This window comes from Pseudophryne corroboree, chromosome 3 (genome assembly GCF_028390025.1).
Source record: "Pseudophryne corroboree isolate aPseCor3 chromosome 3, aPseCor3.hap2, whole genome shotgun sequence".
Lineage (NCBI taxonomy): Eukaryota > Metazoa > Chordata > Amphibia > Anura > Myobatrachidae > Pseudophryne > Pseudophryne corroboree.
This window is the reverse complement of record NC_086446.1, coordinates 643,476,994-643,494,204: the sequence shown is the minus strand read 5'-3', so window position 1 is coordinate 643,494,204 and position 17,211 is coordinate 643,476,994. Positions and strand designations below refer to the sequence as shown.

General features: G+C 45.6%; 1 protein-coding gene and 1 pseudogene across 2 annotated transcripts in view; both read left to right on the top strand.

Moving 5' to 3' along the window:
* UBE2D1 (ubiquitin conjugating enzyme E2 D1) overlaps positions 1-17,211 on the top strand; it is a 139,598-nt gene that overhangs the window by 70,255 nt on the left and 52,132 nt on the right. Inside the window, exons 2-4 of one of the 2 annotated variants that reach the window (XM_063961743.1) lie at positions 16,362-16,425; positions 16,529-16,560; positions 17,022-17,099. In XM_063961743.1, the coding sequence (XP_063817813.1) occupies positions 16,362-16,425; positions 16,529-16,560; positions 17,022-17,099 (174 nt within the window). Of the gene's footprint in view, positions 1-16,331; positions 16,426-16,528; positions 16,561-17,021; positions 17,100-17,211 lie in introns of those variants that run through there. The other variant, XM_063961742.1, reaches the window with a different exon arrangement.
* On the top strand, positions 10,678-10,797 carry LOC134896852 (5S ribosomal RNA; annotated as a pseudogene).

Genomic DNA, 17,211 nt, shown 5'->3' with positions numbered 1-17,211 from the left:
AATGCTTGTACATAGTTATTGTTACAAAATCGGGTTATTACTGTTGTTGTGAGCCATCTTTTCAGAGGCTACTTCGTTTTGTTATCATACTGTTAACTGGGTTCAGATCACAAGTTGTACGGTGTGATTGGTGTGGCTGGTATGAGTCTTACCCGGGATTCAAGATCCTTCCTTATTGTGTACGCTCGTCCGGGCACAGTACCTAACTGAGGCTTGGAGGAGGGTCATAGGGGGAGGAGCCAGTACGCACCATGTGACCTAAAAGCTTTTTTAGATGTGCCCTGTCTCCTGCGGAGCCCGCTATTCCCCATGGTCCTGACGGAGTCCCCAGCATCCACTACGGACTATGAGAAATAGAATTATCGGTAAGTAAATTCTTATTATTGTATTGACCTTCAGGCTGTTTGTATAAGGTGTATAGGAAGCGTAAATGAATTGTGTGTATGTAAACACATTGTTTAATGCACAAAGTTATTAAAAATAATGGCTAAAATTACCTTCAGGCTGTGTGTATATGAAACATAAATGCATTCTGTGCTTAGACTTGGGTCCCATCGCCATGACATCTTATTATGGTATGCAATTATTCCAAAATACAGAGAAATCTGATATCCAAAATACCTCTGGTCCCAAGCATTTTGGATACTCAACCTGTGTATAAAATGATGCATCCAGTATAACTTGTCCCTGTTATCTACATTGGATATCTTATTAACTTAATCTTACAACCAATGTTTTACACCCATCGCAAGAGATGCACATATAGATGATCTAATTAAACCACTCATCAGCATTGTAGCAAATGAATCAGTCGAGTTTGCTTTTGGAAATGCGTAAAATTATCTTCTATCGTCTCAGAGCTATGGTGTGGTGTTACAAGTCATCCGAATCTTCGTCTTTCCACTGCACTCTACCCCCATGTTCAGTTGTTTTACTATTGTTCTGTTATATATTAAATAATGCTATTCTGTTTCTTGTGTATTCATATAAAGTCTTCCCTGTGCTTATTTTGGGGTCTTTCGCTGAAGTGCACATTGGATAATCTCTGCAGACTGTAGGAGTGCTGCACTGCATATATTTGCAGTTTTCATGTGTTGGCTGTAAGTGTGAAGCTGCTAATAGCCTTTTCCCCACATCAGTGCTTGTGGATGTGAGGTGTCATGTAGGAGCAGTTTGGGTTTTTGAAATTTTATTGTGGAGATAAAACAGTTTCCTGGAGACAAAAAATAAAATGTTAAATGTTTAAACTTCCTTCATTTGTAACTGTATAGGATTTTTTCATATGTAGGTTTTTAAAGCACTGTGGAGTCCAAATCAGCCTCCCAACACACTGGTGTTAGAATGCAGGTTTGTTTTTAACACCAGTACAATGCTCGTATGCAGAATTGACATTAGAACCCATTGTTCCCAATGTCAGCATATCCACTTGGATGTTTTTGCTTGCATATTGGTACATTATGTTTTTTTTGTGTGTTTGTGATTTTCTGGCAGCTACTTTTTCCATTTGATTCGTTTTAACAGAACCAGAGCCCATGTACTTGCCTGTGAATTCCCTAGGAACCAGTGACCTCACTGAGATACAGGTGCCTCATTACTCAAGAGCTCGCTAATTCCTAATGAATTGAGAAGCTGAATACCTGACCTCATAAATGCAGAATATATCTCCTAGTTGCCTCTGAGGAGGAATCGCTGGCAGTAGATTTTAATTTATATGTATAGCCGGAAGAAACTGCAATTCATTTGCAAAAGTAATTTCCTTGTACTATGCACATTATCTGTGCTAGTATAGGGTTGTGTCTGAATCAATTGGGAGTCATTCCTCCATTAGTGAAGTACATAATCTTTCAAGCAGTTATTAGAAAGGAAAATGCAGGTTATGCACTCTGACACTAGAAGCAATGATGAAATACCCACTGCTGCTCCATTTGGGTTTATAACCAGTGTGAGTGGCTGATCCAGTTCAGAGGTTCTTTAACTATAACAGATGCAGGAAAGCGCTTCAAGAACTTGAGACTTCAAAATAACTTCATCTTTCAGCAAGGCTGGGGTACACTGGACTGTTGGATTGCAGGTTGTGGCTGAAGTTGGCACTAAAACTAACTTTAAAACGCAGCTCCATCCCCCTGCAACCCTGTAATGCCAGTGACTGTTTTTTTTTTTTTGTTTGTTTTTTTTTGGTTGTAACTTCCCAAATTGTCTTGTAAGTCACCTTTTTTTTTCCATATTCCTTGGGGTCGATTCAATTCACCGACCGTTGAATAGCGTCGGGAGTTAGCTCCCGTCGCTATACAATTCAGCTCAAGTTAAGTCTGCGAAGGCCCGTTCTCCCGGACTTAACAGGTTGAATTGTCGGGAGAACGGACATTCTCCGACTTAACTCCCCGCCGCGATGCTGATTCCCGACAGAATGAGCCTTGCGGCAGCACTTTTGTCGGATTTCTTCTCTCATCCTCCGGGGTGAGAGAAGGATTCGCGACAATTGAGGGTCACTTGTCGATGTATTGAATAGCATCGGGAGCTAACCCAGTAGAGCGGATTTACATACAGTTCCTTCATTCCAGCCGAAAGTTGTTTGGGATTTTCACCAGAAAATTGTCTTTTCTCTAGCATCCATAATGCATATTGGGGAATCTAGTACGATGGTGTATAGACAGGGTCCAAAGGAGCCGGTGTACTTTACATTTCTTAACTGGGTGTGCTGGCTCCTCCACTCTATTTCCCCTCCCACAGGCAGTTTAGAAAAAAGTGCCCTCAGGAGAGGATGCACATCTGAGCTCCAAAGTGTGTTCTTCAATTTCTTTTTAAGGTTTGTTATTTTCGGTATGCTGTTTGGGCAACAGCATACCTGCACCGTGGGAGCTAGTGGGGGGATGGTCACCAGCCTTGCGAGGTGCAGAGCCGCTTCCCCGCTGCAGGGCCACCGTCCTGAGGGTTTGTTGTTCAGTGGGGCACTGCACCTTGGCTGTCACAATCGCAGCACGCCGCACACCCCTAACACTGCCTAAAGGCGACGTCTGTGGTGAGTACAAACCGGGGGCCCCGCTAGGGCGTCCCCCGGTTCAAAGTGCGGCAGACCGTGGGCACGGCGTACGGAACCCACCTGGGGGGTCCCACTAGGGTCCCCCATGTAGACTGGCTGACAATCGCTTGAACTAGCACTTGTGTGATGTTTTTAAGCAAACAGGAGCCATTGCCAGTATAAATCACTGTAGCTCCGGTGCCATTGGAGGGGGCGGAGCTACCTCAGAGTGGGACCAGAGGCAGTTTGGTGCCTTCCTCTGCTTAATGCAGCCACAGACGGCACACACAGTGCTTCCTGCCTCACAAGACACACTGGAAAACTGGTACAGGGTGTAGCAAAGGGGGAGAGCTGTTAGTGTACACTATCTGGGTCCTCTACAGGACAGACATATTAGTGTTCACTGTGATATCGTTAGCTGTCGGCCTCACTGGGGCTGTACAGCTAGGGGTGTGGTGGTGTCCTTCTCTCTGTGTGTCTCCTCTCACATACAGTAAGGGCAGGCTTGCGATATATTACTGTCTGTGTGTATGTTGTGCTTACTGTGAAACATGGGTAAACACAAGCTGTGCCGTGTATGTCACACTAGATTCTCTCCAGTATCATCTGATTCTGTTTCTTGTGAACAATGCAGCCAATCTTCACAAATCAATGAAGGGGCTGGAGGAGGGGGTCCAGAGCTTGCATGGCTAGGGTCTCTGAAATATATGATGTCTGATATGTCATCCCAGCTCACTGCTAATGTTCAGAATACTCAGCTACTACAACATGCTGTTGCAGATTTAGCTGCTAGGGCAGATGTTACACAGCCCCCCTCCTCTTATGCAGGACCACAAAAGCGTGGTTTGCCTGCTCTATCTGACACAGCTGAAGATATACATGAAGATGAGGAGACTTGGACCCCGTTAGTGGGGGTAGCGATTCTGCTCAGGTTATTGAACCCCTAATTCTGACTATACGGGATGTGTTAAAGCTCCCACTAGAGGACACTGCGTCACAGCAGTCATTTTTTTCTTTGAACAAAACAAGCCTAATGTCACTTTCCCTGATTCTGCAGAGTTAGATGACCTATTCAAATTGGCCTGGAAAAATCCAGACAAAAAAATTGTCATAAAAGTTTTTGCGCAATTTCCCATGTGCTCCTGAAGGTAGGAAATTTTGTGAGGAAATCCTGGGGGTTGATGTATCAGTCTTTCGACGGTCCAAAAAGGCGGTGCTGCCTGCCCCGGGCTCCTTTACCATAAAGGATCCTGGGGATAGGAAAATAGAAGCTACACAAATCTATTTACATGGCAGCAGGTGTATCGCAAAGGCCTGTCACTGCGGGTTGCTGGATGACCCATGCCATTCATTCATGGGCCGCGCAAATTCAGGAGGGCCTCTCTGGGGCTATGCCTCTGGTCACTATGGTGACCCTCCTAAAGCACATTCAGGACACTACACGTGTCCTCTGTGATCCCCTCAAGCAGATGGGGAACATTAATGCTAGGACCTCTGCCATGGCAGTGCCGGCGCGCAGGGCCTTGCGGTTGCGTCAGTGGATAGTGGATGCAGAATTCACACGCAGTGTGGAATCCCTCCCCTTTTCAGGGGAATCGCCCTTTGGAAATCCACGTATCCAATTCAACCCCAAAGTTACGGTTGGGAAATCCACATTTCTCCCTTCTGGGGACCCGGCGGCGAGACGCTCCTACCCCGGGTCGTCTGTACAGTCCTTTCGGTCTCACAGATTTCGATCTAAGGCCAGAGGTGCCTTCAATGTGGCTAGAGGCACCAGAGTTAAGTCAAGAAAGCCTGCAAGCACCAGCTCTCAGGAACAGACCACCAGTTCTGCTTCCACTAAGGCCTCAGCATGACTGTGCCCGCCCACCCCGAGGGGAGCTCGACTGCGTCACTTAAGCCGCGTCTGGGATGCCTCCTGCCAGGATACCTGGGTCAGGGATCTTGTTTCTCAAGGGAGATGGTCCGCATGGTGCTTTGACCTACTCGAGTGTCCATCCATCTTTGCATAAGATTGTTGGGAAAGATGGCCTCCTCATACGAGGCGATCCAATATGGGAGGTTCCATGCCAGGACTTTTCAGCTGGATCTCCTGAGCAAATGGTCTGGATCGCATCTTCAGATGCACCGCATGATACGGCGGTCACCTCAGGCCAGGGTTTTCCTTCTGTGGTGGCTACAGTCCTCCCAATCTACTTCGGAATTCAGGATTGGACCCTCCTCAGACTGATGCGAGTCTAAGGGGATGGGGAGCTGTCCCCAAGGGGCGCGGTTCCAGGGCAGGTGGTCAGCCCACGAAAGCCTCCTTCCGATCAACATTCTGGAACTAAGGGTGATCTACAATGCTCTGCTTCAGGCCTCTCCTCTGCTCAGGTGTCACGCGATCCAAGTACAGTCTGACAACGCCACAGCAGTGGCGTTCGTCAATCGGCAAGGATGGACAAAAAGCAGAGCCTGCATGCAAGAGGTGTCAAGGATACTCCTATGGACAGAAAGACATGCAAGAGCAATGTCCGCAATCTTCATTCCGGAGTAGACAACTGGGAAGTGGACTACCTGAGTCGTCACAATCTCCAGCCGGGGGAGTGGGCTTTCCACCAGCAGGTGTTTCAGCAGATTATCCACCGGTGGGGCTGCCCACAGATAGACATGATGGCTTCTCATCTCAACAAGAAGCATCGCTGGAATTGCTTACGAACCAGGGGTCCTCAGGTGAGGGCAGTAGATGCACTGACGTCGCCTTGGCCTTACCGGCTGGTCTACCTGTTTCCTCCGATTCTGTTGTTCCCACGGTTCTCAAGCGCATCAGAAATCGGGGAGTCAAGGCAATTCTGATTACCCCGGACTGGCCTTGGAGGGCGTGGTACGTGGATCTTCTGGACATGTCCATCGAAGACCCTTGGCCTTCTACCTCTCAGAAGAGATCTTCAACAAGAACCGTTCGTCTACCCGGACTTACGGCAACTTCGTTTGACGGCATGAAGGTTGAGCGGAACATCCTAGCTCACAAGGGCTTTTCCAAAAAGTTTATTGCTACCATGGTTCAGGCCAGGAAGCCTGTCACGTAAAAACACTATCATATCTGGAGAAGTATCTCTTGGTGCGAGGAACGCACGTATCCGCCTGCTGAGTCCCACTTGGGACGTTTCTTATGTTTCCTGCAGGCTGGTGTGGATAAGGGCTTACGTCTGGGTTCCATTAAGGTCCAGATTTCAGCGCTCTCCATTTTGTTCCAGAAGAAATTGGCAGTGTTCCCAGAAGTTCAGACCTTCTTGCAGGGGGTGCTCCACATACAACCTCCTTTTGTGCCGCCTATGGCACCCTGGGATTTGAATGTAGTGTTGGAATTTCTACAGTCCTCCTCATCCTCCTGGTTTGAACCTCTGCTGACTGTAGAAGACAAGTACCTCACGTGGAAGACGGGGATGTTGCTGGCCCTGGCTTCTGCTCGATGTATCTCAGAATTGGGGGCCTTATCGTGTAAAAGTCCATACTTGGTCTTTTACGAGGACAGAGCGGAGCTCCGTACTAGACAGCAGTTCCTGCCGAAGGTTGTCTCCTCGTTTCACCTGAATCAACCTATTGTGGTTCTGTCCAGTTCTGATTCTTCTGCTCCTCCGGAGGCATTGGATGCTGTGCGTGCCTTGAAAATCTATGCCAAGTGAACAGCTTGGATCAGAAAGACTGATTCCTTGTTCGTGCTCTATGATGCGCAGAGAAAAGGTTGTCCTGCTTCGAAGCACTCCATTGCTCGTTGAATTAGGATTACTATCCAACAGACCTGTGTGTCGGCAGCCTTACCTGTTCCTAAGTCTCTGAAGGCGCACTCTACAAGATCAGTGGGCTCTTCCTGGACGGCTGCCCGTGGAGTCTCGGCCTTGCAACTGTGCCGAGCTGCTACCTGGTTGGATAAGAACACCTTTGTGAAGTTCTACAATTTTGATACCTTGACCAAAGAGGATACCCAGTTTGGGCAGGTGGTTCTGCAGCAGTCTCCGCACGTTCTGGAAGCTTTGGGATGTCCCCATCGTACTAGATTCCCCAATATCCCTTATGGATGCTAGAAAAAATAGGATTTTACTTACCTACCTGTAAAACTTTTTCTTGTAGTCCATAAGGGATATTGGGCACTCGCCTCAGTGCGTCGACTTTTCTGCAGTTTTTTTTTTATATGGTTACCTGTTCAGCTGTTGCTGTTTTCCAGCCGTTGCTGGTCATATGTTAGTGGTGTTCTGGTTTATAAAGTTCACCATTTTTGTTGTCATGTTTCCTTCTCTCATATATGTCTTCTCCTTCAGGCACGTTTTTACTTATAACTGCCTAGGGGAGGAGCCAGCACACCCAGTGAAGAAATTTAAAGCGCACTGGCTCCTTTGGAACCCGTCTATACCCCATTGTACTAGATTCCCCAATATCCCTTATGGACTACGAGAAATGGATTTACCGGTAGGTAATTAAAATCCTATTTTCTGGGATTGGGATGATCTGGCTTTGGTAGATGTAGTCTGAGCTCTGCGTATTTACTTGGACAAGACTTATTCTGTCTGCTGCACAGATCCTCTGCTTCTTTATGACACAAATAAATGTGGCTGGCCAGCTACAAAGCAGAACATTGCACATTGGATCACTCAGCTATCACTCGAGCCTATTCAAGTGTGGGGTGACCAGCTCCAGGCCGGGTGTCGGCGCATTCCACTTGGGCGGTGGCAGCCTCCTGGGTAGCCCAACACAGGGCTTCTGCAGAACAAGTCTGTCGTGCAACTATTTGGTCCTCTGTCCACATATCTATCGACGCCAAGTTTGGGCCTTCAGTTCTCTGGTCAGGCACGCTGAGCGGTCCCTCCTCTGGGGTTGGCTGATGAACGTCCCATGGTCCAGTGTCCCCAGCCTTGCTACAAGAGAACAGAGGATTTTGGATCACATACTGTTGAATGCTTTTCTCTTAAGCAGACCGGGGGAAACCTTGAATTCCTATTGGCACACTCAGTTTTGCAAAGGTTTTGGTTCTTGACAGAACAACAAAACAAACCAGTAGGGAAAAAGACAGTCTCACGGGGTTACTGATGCTCATTGCCGGACTCTTTTAAAGTAGTACTGGAATTATGGGGTTGCAGTGGGGATGAGCTCCATTTCAAAGCTACAGTTTTATTTGAAGTGCCAACTCCAGGCCTATCCTGCAATCCCATGGTTCAGTGTTCCCCCGCCTGCTTAAGAGAAAAGGATGTTAACAGTAAGTGACCAAAAATCCTCTCATTTGGGGGAGATAGCATTTTTGTTTCTCCTTAATAATAAAATTTCCTGTGTAAACTCATTAATGAACTGCTAAATACTGTAATTTGCCATTTACAAAATAACAAGAATATATATTCCTAGCAGTTTATAATGACTAAAGGTGAATTTGATTTAAAGTTGTGATTTGAGGGGGAAAATCTTCCCTTGCACAATTCCAGAAATGTATTGAGTGGAACTGGGTCTTTCTTTGGCAGGGTCCACAGGTAACATTGGGATATGATGACGCGACAGCGGATTTGCACCAATCGGTCAAAGCTTTCGGCCTCCCAGCATGCAACGGGCCCGTCCATATATCCCCGCCCCCTGGCTCAGGCAAATCAGTTTTTTGTTTGGTGTGGCAGGAGCTGGACCATGGTCAAGAAGGCTGCTTGTTTTTTGTTTTTTTTTTTAGCAGCCATAAGCTTTTTTTATTTTTATAGTCTTTATTTTTTTGAGCGATCTTTCTAAAACGCATCTTATACGTACCTTAGTCGCTCCAACAACTCCCTGCCGGGTCACGACAACGCTGTTTCGGCGGCCGTCTGTGTGGGATGTACTAGCAAGTCCAGCAGACGCTACCAGGATGTGGCCAGCCACACTGTTTTGGGAGGAGACTACCGAACAGTCGCTGACTAGCCTGCCACCTAGGGTGCACCAGTGCTAGGCCCTAGGCATCATAGGCTCCAGGGGTAGTATCAGGCTGCGATCCCTAGGGTTGATACATACTTGAAATGTATTTGTAGTAGATTATGTGCTCATATTGCTTATTATACTAATGTATAACCTGTGACTGATTTGCTGACTTTACTATAATTCTGTCAGTTTTTCTGTGTATTCCGATCCTCGGTACTGGTGCAAAGCAGGGTAGGGTCGGATTGTGTGTCACTTTAACAAATTTTAAATGAATTACAGTCACAAGTTGTGTAGTAACACTGTAGAGGTGTGATTTATTTATTCTGTCTAAGAGTGGCAAGGGCGAAGAAAATACTTTCCACAGCAGCACCAACACTCATTTCATGTTGGTCTGCTGGGTTAACCTATCAGGATCTGGTTCAAAAGGGATTATGTGCAAAATGTTTTAGTTGTCACCAAAGCCTCTTAAATAACCGAGGCAAGCACAGGTTCTAGTTGAATCTTCATGGGCTACTTTTGCATAGACCTTATCCAGTATAGCTGAGCAGATAAGGCCAGCTCCTATACCAGGGATAGGTTACCCTATTAACCCTTACATGCAACATTCATTCTGATGTTTATCCACCTCGGGAATTGGCAGCCTCTCAACAAAAGGGCCGGTGGTTAGTAAATCACATAGACATAATACAACATCTTCAGGTTTTAGATGAGGACTCAGGTTTTAGATGAGGACTCGTCGGAGGATGAGGACTCATTGCACTTCGGAGAAAGGTCTCAGCTCACTGGACATACCTGAGCTTAGTGCTACAGTATGTAAGCCATTCTAGCCTTATAAGAGGCAGCAGAGCCTGTGTTAAAAAATTAAAGCAACTGTGTTTAAACGTCCCAAAACAGCTGATGGAAATTACGCAAGTGGTTTGGGTTACGTCCAGTTGGAAGTTAGAATTCCAAAGAATGAAATTCCAGTTATCCTCGTCCAGCTGGTGACTGTTTAAAAAAGGGATGTGGCTCCCAAAGTAGATTTGCATATCATAGATTGGTATTAAAATCTACATTACTTCTGCTTTCAACATAAATGATGTCACGGATAGGAGAATCAATGGTTTTCTAAAAACCATTTTTTCCTTGTCTTGGGCAATCATTAGACCAGCCATGGCTTCAGCCTGGATGGTGTAAGCAGTGGCAGCCTCTGCTGATGCATTGAAGGAGGATCTTTCAATGGCATTTAGAGAGCAAAAATCCCATATTGCCCATATCAAACAGGCAGCGATAAGCGGCCCTGGATATGGGTACAATTGTCTCTCGGGCTTCAGCAGTAGCAGCTCGCAGAGTGGGTTGGCTATGTACATGGTAAGCTGACTTAGAATCCAAGAAGGTTCTGAAGTCTTATCCTTGTTTACTGGAGGTATTCTTTTTGGCATTAAACAGTATTTTGGAGTCGGAAGCAGACTCCAAGAAAGGGAAGTTTTCCTTTCACACACACATTCGAGCCTAGTTTCCAGCTTTTCGGTTCTTTTGTAATCAAGGAAAAGCAAAAGGAAATGGAAATGGCAAACAGTCCCAATCCAACAAGTCTGGTAAGACTATAAAAGTTATTGGGCTACCAGATGACCGATTTTCAAATCAGAAGATTAGCCATCAGCCTGATGGTGCGGGCCTCCATCTGGGGTAACCCAGGGTGGGAGGCTGACTTCTTCAGTTTACACAGAACTGGCAGCAGTCTAGTGGGTGTAAGAAGCGGTATCTCCGTTATGATCTACAGCCACACCACTCTGGACATGCCCAATCTTATCTGATCTTGGAAGCTAAGCAGTGTTGGTCCTGGTTTAGTACTTGGATGGTAAACCACCTGGGAATACCAGGTTCTGTAGGTGTTTTCAAGAAACACCCTAATTGAAAAGTTTGTACCAGCCCGTCTTCAGTGGAAACGAAGACCAGGGCTTTGCAGGAGGCAGTTCAGGAGTTGCTTCAGTCAGGAGTGATGATTGCAGTTCCTCCTACACAACGAGTACAAGGTTTTTATTCCAACCTGTTTTTAGTCCAGAAGCCAAATGGGTCGTTCCGGCCCATACTCAATCTCAAAGCGCTGAACAAGTACATTTGGGTGCCTCGGGTTTCATATGGAGACTTTACGGTCCATTATTTTGGCCATGGAGCAGGAGGATTTTATGGTATCCCTGAATATCCAGGATGCTTATCTACATGTTCCTGTAGCACTGTCACATCAGTGCTATGTCGAGTTTGCTATTCTCCAGCATCATTTTCAGTTCAGGCCCTACCTTTTGGACTGACCACAGCTCCCAGAGTATTCACCAAAATTATGGTGGCGATGGCATCTTATCTCCGTTAGCAGCGGATAAGAATTTAAAAAAATCCATACCTCGACGACTTATCCTGGCACAGTCTCAGGAATTGTTCAGTGTCATCTGCAACAGACAACCACTTGTTACAGAGATAGGGTTGGCTCATAAAGTGGGCAAAGTCATCTCTGGTTCCGTCACAACGGATGACTCACTTGGGGGCTGTGTTGGAATTGGGTATTCAGAGAGTACTTTTACCTCTGATCAAAATATCCAAAATTCACTTAAGGATTCAGGTGTTGCTAGACAGTCAAACGGTGTCCATTTACGCGGTAATGAGTGTAATGGGTTTGATGGTGTAGACATTCGACGTGATGGAGTATACTCTGTTCCACTCTAAACATCTGCAACGTCTAATCCTTTCCATCAGACCATAAAAGCACAGATTATGGTCTTCCTCTGGAAGTTAGGAGGTCAGTAGCTTTGTGGTTATAGACATCCTATCTGGACAAAGGGAGGCTCCTTTGGATATCAGATTGGGAAACTTTGACAATGGATGCCAGCCTGCAGGGCTGGGGAGAAGTGTCGGGAAGGAGTTGTTTCCAGAGGCAGTGGACCAAAGAAGAAAGTTGTCTGCCAATAAATATATTGGAACTTCGGGCCATGTACATGGCATTTATTCAGGCAAAGAATATCCTTCTGATGAAACCAGTTCAAATCCGCTCGGACATTGTAATGGCAGCGTACCTCAACCATCAGGGAGGAACGTGCAGCCAAAACACAATGAAGAAGGTAAGTCACACGTTAAGGTGGGCATAACTTCATTATCCAGCCTTGTCCGCAGTATTCATTCCGGGAGTCCGAAACTGGAAGCGGATTTTCTCAGTCGACACACCATTCATGCAAACGAATGGGCTTTACACCCCAAGGTCTTAAAAACTCTGGTAGATAATGGGGGTTACCATAGAGAGATCTCATGGCGCCCCATCAGAACAACAAAGTTTCCGCATACAGGTCAAGAACAAAGGATCCCAGAGCGATGTTTGTGGATGACTTGTCAACCTTCGCCTGGCTCATGTGTTTCCACCAATTGCCTTGTGATCCAGGGTGATGCGGAAGGTAAGACACAAGGTAAGGGTGCAGTGATACTAATAGCTCTGGCTTGGTCCAGAAGACATTGGTACACAGATCTGCAGAAGATGTCGATGGATGCTCCATTCCTACCTACTCCTTCAACGTCTAGATCTACTGTCTCAGGGTCCTGGTTATCACAAACACCTGGATCGACTGTCCTTGACGGCGTGGGTTTTGAGACTTCCATCCTGAAAGCAAGAGGATTCTCACAACAAGCAATTAGAAAATTTGACCTTTTGGGTTTTCGTAGTTTCCAGAGTATTAACATTCCTTCAAGCAGGAATGCATAAAGGTTTATGGGTGGCTTCCTTGAGAGTACAAGTGTCAGCATTAAGTGTATGGTTCCAAAAGAAAATTGCTAACCTGCAGGATGTGCAATTTTTTTCAAGGGAATGTTGTTCTTTTGTTCCTCCTACAGTGCCTTGGGACTGTCCTAAAGGCCCTTCAAGTTGCCCCATTTGAACCACTAAAAAGAGTGGATCTTAAATGGTTGACGGCTAAAGTTCTCTTTCTACTGGCTATTGCTTCAGCTATAAGTTTCAGATTCAGGGACATTGTCACCCTCCATTTCTGTGTTTTTTTTTTTTTGGTGTTTTTTTTTTTAAATAGAGCGATTCTAAGAACCAAATCTGGGTATCTTCCTGAAGTGGTGTCTAAATTCCACCATAACAAATAAATTGTTGTCACGGCCTTCCAAGGGCTGGACCTTTCTGCGGGAGATGCATCATTGGACGTAGTCCGTGCCTTAAGGATCTACGTGGATCGTACCAGTGCCATCAGAAAGACACACTCTCTCTTCATTCTCTATGGACTTCACAAGAGGGGATGGCCTGCTGATAAACATGCACTGGCGAAGTGGCTTCGGATGAAATTTCAGAAGCATACTCTCAAGCTGATCTCCCTGTTCCGGCTAATGTCTCTGCTCATTCTACTCGTAAGTTAGGTCCATTATGGGTAGCACAACGTGGTGCTTCAGCAGAATAGATATGTTAGGTAGCCACATGGTCTCCATTAACACATTCATTAGACATTATGCCTTTTGCCTCTCAGGACGCTGAATTCGGGCAAAGGATTCCCCTGTCCAATCAGGAGCGTCCCCACCACTAAATTGCTTTGGGACTTCCCAATGTTATCCTGCGGATAACCTGTGGATCCTGCTGGATAAATATTCGTTATGGTAAGAACTTACTGTTGATAACTGTATTTCGCCTAAGTCCCACCCTGACGCACCTGATTTGAGGATCCTTTCTCTCACAAAGCTCTTCCTTCTTGTACGGAAGGGTGTGCATGTGTGTGTTCTTCTCGCTTGGTTAGGGCTCTCTATGATGCTCCTGCCTTGAGCTTTGGAAAAACAACTGATTTGCCTGAGCCAGGAGGCGGGGATATATTGACGGTCCTGTTGCATGCTGGGAGGCCGAAAGCTTTGACCGATTGGTGCAAATCCACTGTCGCGTCGTCATATCTCAATATTATCCTGTTATCAACGGTAAGTTCTTACCATAACGAATATTTTTAACCAGGAAATGTAAAGAAAAATTAGTTTTACAGATGTGCCTTCATGCACCTATAATGTTTGCGCTGTATGGCAGAAGATGCCTGGCATGACCCACAGGCAGCGATTCCAGGGCTGTTTGTTTTTCTGAATTTTGCGTCTGAGGTGAGGGGGTGAGTTGCAGTCATGTGGAAATGTTGACAGCGGCAGGCAGACTACCCCCAATTACTCTCCCCACCCCCCCCTCCCCTCCCAACAACCTGAACTTGCTCCCAGCTTGCTGACTTGTTTGCAGCCCTATGCTTATTTTGTCGCAAAGGAATTAGTATAAAGTTGCGGATTATGCCTTACACAAGTCACTTGTATTGGACCTGTCTTTTGCCTTTGCACCTTAGTTTGTGCACTTTCCTCCATTTTGAATCTTAGGTCGCTTAACATCGGAACATCGATCGGTAACATCGTGATCATTGCGACTATCTTTTAGAGCCCGGGCAGGTGCATGGGGGGTCTTGGGGGCGATGATTTACACTTACCAGCGTCTGCTATTGTCTGCAGCTGCTGGGGGTGGGGGATCCTGCCGTGCTGACCGATCAGCAAGTTTTCTTACCACTGCTAACACTGTTTATCTGACTGGTCACATCCTGTGTGACCAGGTCAGATAAATCACTTGCAGGCACGGTGGCATCTGATGCCACCATGCCAGGCAAGTGGTTAACCACTTAACTGACAATTTGGGTGGTATTTAATTGTTATATCATCTGATGACAGGGAAATTCAATTGTTCCTTTTTTTTATTTTTTTATTGCGCTGATCATGCCCTAAAAGTCTGATTTAGCCACGTAAAGCAGCTAAGCCTCTACTAAACTAATGGGCATGACGTGAAAAGTCCCGTTTGAGCGCTTAAACAGGTCACTTAGCTCTTTGCAGCCCCCCTACCCCCGGGAGTAGCGAGCAGTAATGATGTTGGCGCACCCATCTGCAGAAAGAATTGAATAGCTGTTGGCAGGTGCACACGGGAGGAAATTGAATACCACCCTTCGAGTTTATTTGTGAATAAACAAACAAATTGTCTCCCTCTTTTACATTAAGAAAAAAAAGTTTAAAGTCTTTATCTACCCCCACCACTTTAGTAGTAATAAATTCCCTTCACCTCAGTGTCAGCTAAACTCCCACTGTTTAATGCCCATAACCCCAACTCCCTGTGTCACTATGGGGTCAATTCAATTCAGCAACTTATAAATAGCGCCGGGAATTAACTCCCGACGCTATTCAATTCAGCTGCTAGTTACCCGCAATTGTCGGGAATTCTTCTCTCATCCCCGGGGGATGAGAGAAGAAACCCGACAAAAGTGCTTCCTCGCGGCCGGCGCCAGGCTGATTCTGTCGGGAATCAGCCTCGCGCCGGGGAGTTAAGTCGGAGAATGCCCGTTCTCCCGACAATTCAACCTGTTTAGTCGGCGAGAACGGGACATCGCCGACTTAACTGGAGCTGAATTGAATAGCGTCGGGAGCTAATTCCCGGCGCTATTCATAAGTTGCCGAATTGAATTGACCCCTATGTGTGATGTTTTTTGTTTCTTTGTAGTTTTAATACATTATCAATCTCTCTTCCTCCCCCCGACCCCCCCCCCCCCCCCCCCCCCCAGTATAGCCCCGCACCCTCCCCTTATTGCAGCGGAGCTTGGGGCAGGGGTGACCTGATCATCATTTTCCCCTGCTGCAGCTGACTATCAGCACAGTTGTGCAGGGGAGGGTAATATAACACTTTTAGTTACAGCACATGTGCCGCTCGCAAGGCATTCTGGGGTACGATTCAGGGAGTGATGTCTGTGGTCAGACAGGTTTTGCAGAATGGATTTCATCCATTTAAGACTGGGGGAGCAACGGGGGCCAGACAGACACATATATGTGATGCAATCTGGCCAGTTAACGCACTCCTGGGTGCTGTCGCATCATATGTTATTACCAGGCAAGGGGTTAAACTTACTGTTATGGAGTAATTAGAAAGAGTGATGGGACTCTTGGGTTCAGTTTGTGAGGTAACTTATGTGATGCTACATTTGACACTTGTATTAAAAAGTCATGTTCAGTCACTTAATTAGTTTTAAATGTATAATTTGGTTTATGTTTATACATTATTTTTTTGGTTGTTGAATTTGTTGAGAAACAAGTTTTAAATTACATTTTGGATGTCATACCAAAAAGATATTTAAAAGCAACTTTTGACAGTGGAAGAAATGTCTTATATGCAATTGTACATCCCTTAATTTTGTCATATACATGATCATAGGGCAATGGTTCCCACATGCAGCACTCAAGGTACCCCAACAGTCCATGTTTTAAGGATGTTCATGCTTAGACACAGGTGACTTAATACCTCAGTCAGTTTGATTATACCATCTGTGCACAAGTAGGAATATCCCTCAAACCTGGACTGTTGGTACCTTTTTAAGAAGTTTTGGCCATTGTGTGCCTGTATGTGATGGTCTCCTCCTTCCTCCCCCTTTTTAAGGAGTTGACTGATTTGCAACGTGATCCTCCTGCTCAATGCTCCGCTGGACCAGTGGGTGATGACAGTAAGTTGAAAGCTGCCTTTTTTTTTTCTTGTTGACCTTTTTTTCATTTATTGTTTAATCTGTTGTTGCATTAGTGTTTACTATTCTTATTTCCTCTTTCCAGTGTTTCATTGGCAAGCAACCATTATGGGACCTGTAAGTATGTAATATGTTGTCAGTTTACCCTGCTGCATCAGAGTAGTACATACCAACGCTACACTTTATAGCACTTTTAATTTTCCTCATCTAGTTGGCTTTGGAATCAAAGTATAGCCTTCAAATCAGGTTGTGCTAGTGCTTTTTTATTTTGCTTTATGCTCTAAACACCTTAATTAGTAGATGCGGCGGTACCAGGCCCTGTTCCACTTCCATTCCATTGGGTGGGACAGCAATTGCTTCGTAAAGGCCACTTGTGCTGTTTTGTTGGCTGAAACAGTATTTATAGTCTATTAATTCACTATTAGCAGGTGCCTCATGAATATTCATTAATTTACTTGTGTCGTGGCTTGGTTCTTGGTGAGATAAGCGGAGTTCTTATAAGTAAAGCCATGGTCTCTACTCTGTGTAGCGGATAGGTGATATTTATTCAGGATGTTTTGTTGTATTTTGTTTCTCAGCCTGACAGTCCTTATCAAGGAGGGGTCTTCTTTCTCACAATCCAGTTTCCAACAGACTATCCTTTCAAACCACCAAAGGTAAGGAATTTGGTATTTGAGTACTAGTATGTGGTGAATAAACCTATTTAAGCATTCTAAATTATGCTTGTAATCATTTATAAATAAATGACATCAGATTGCTTATCAGAAT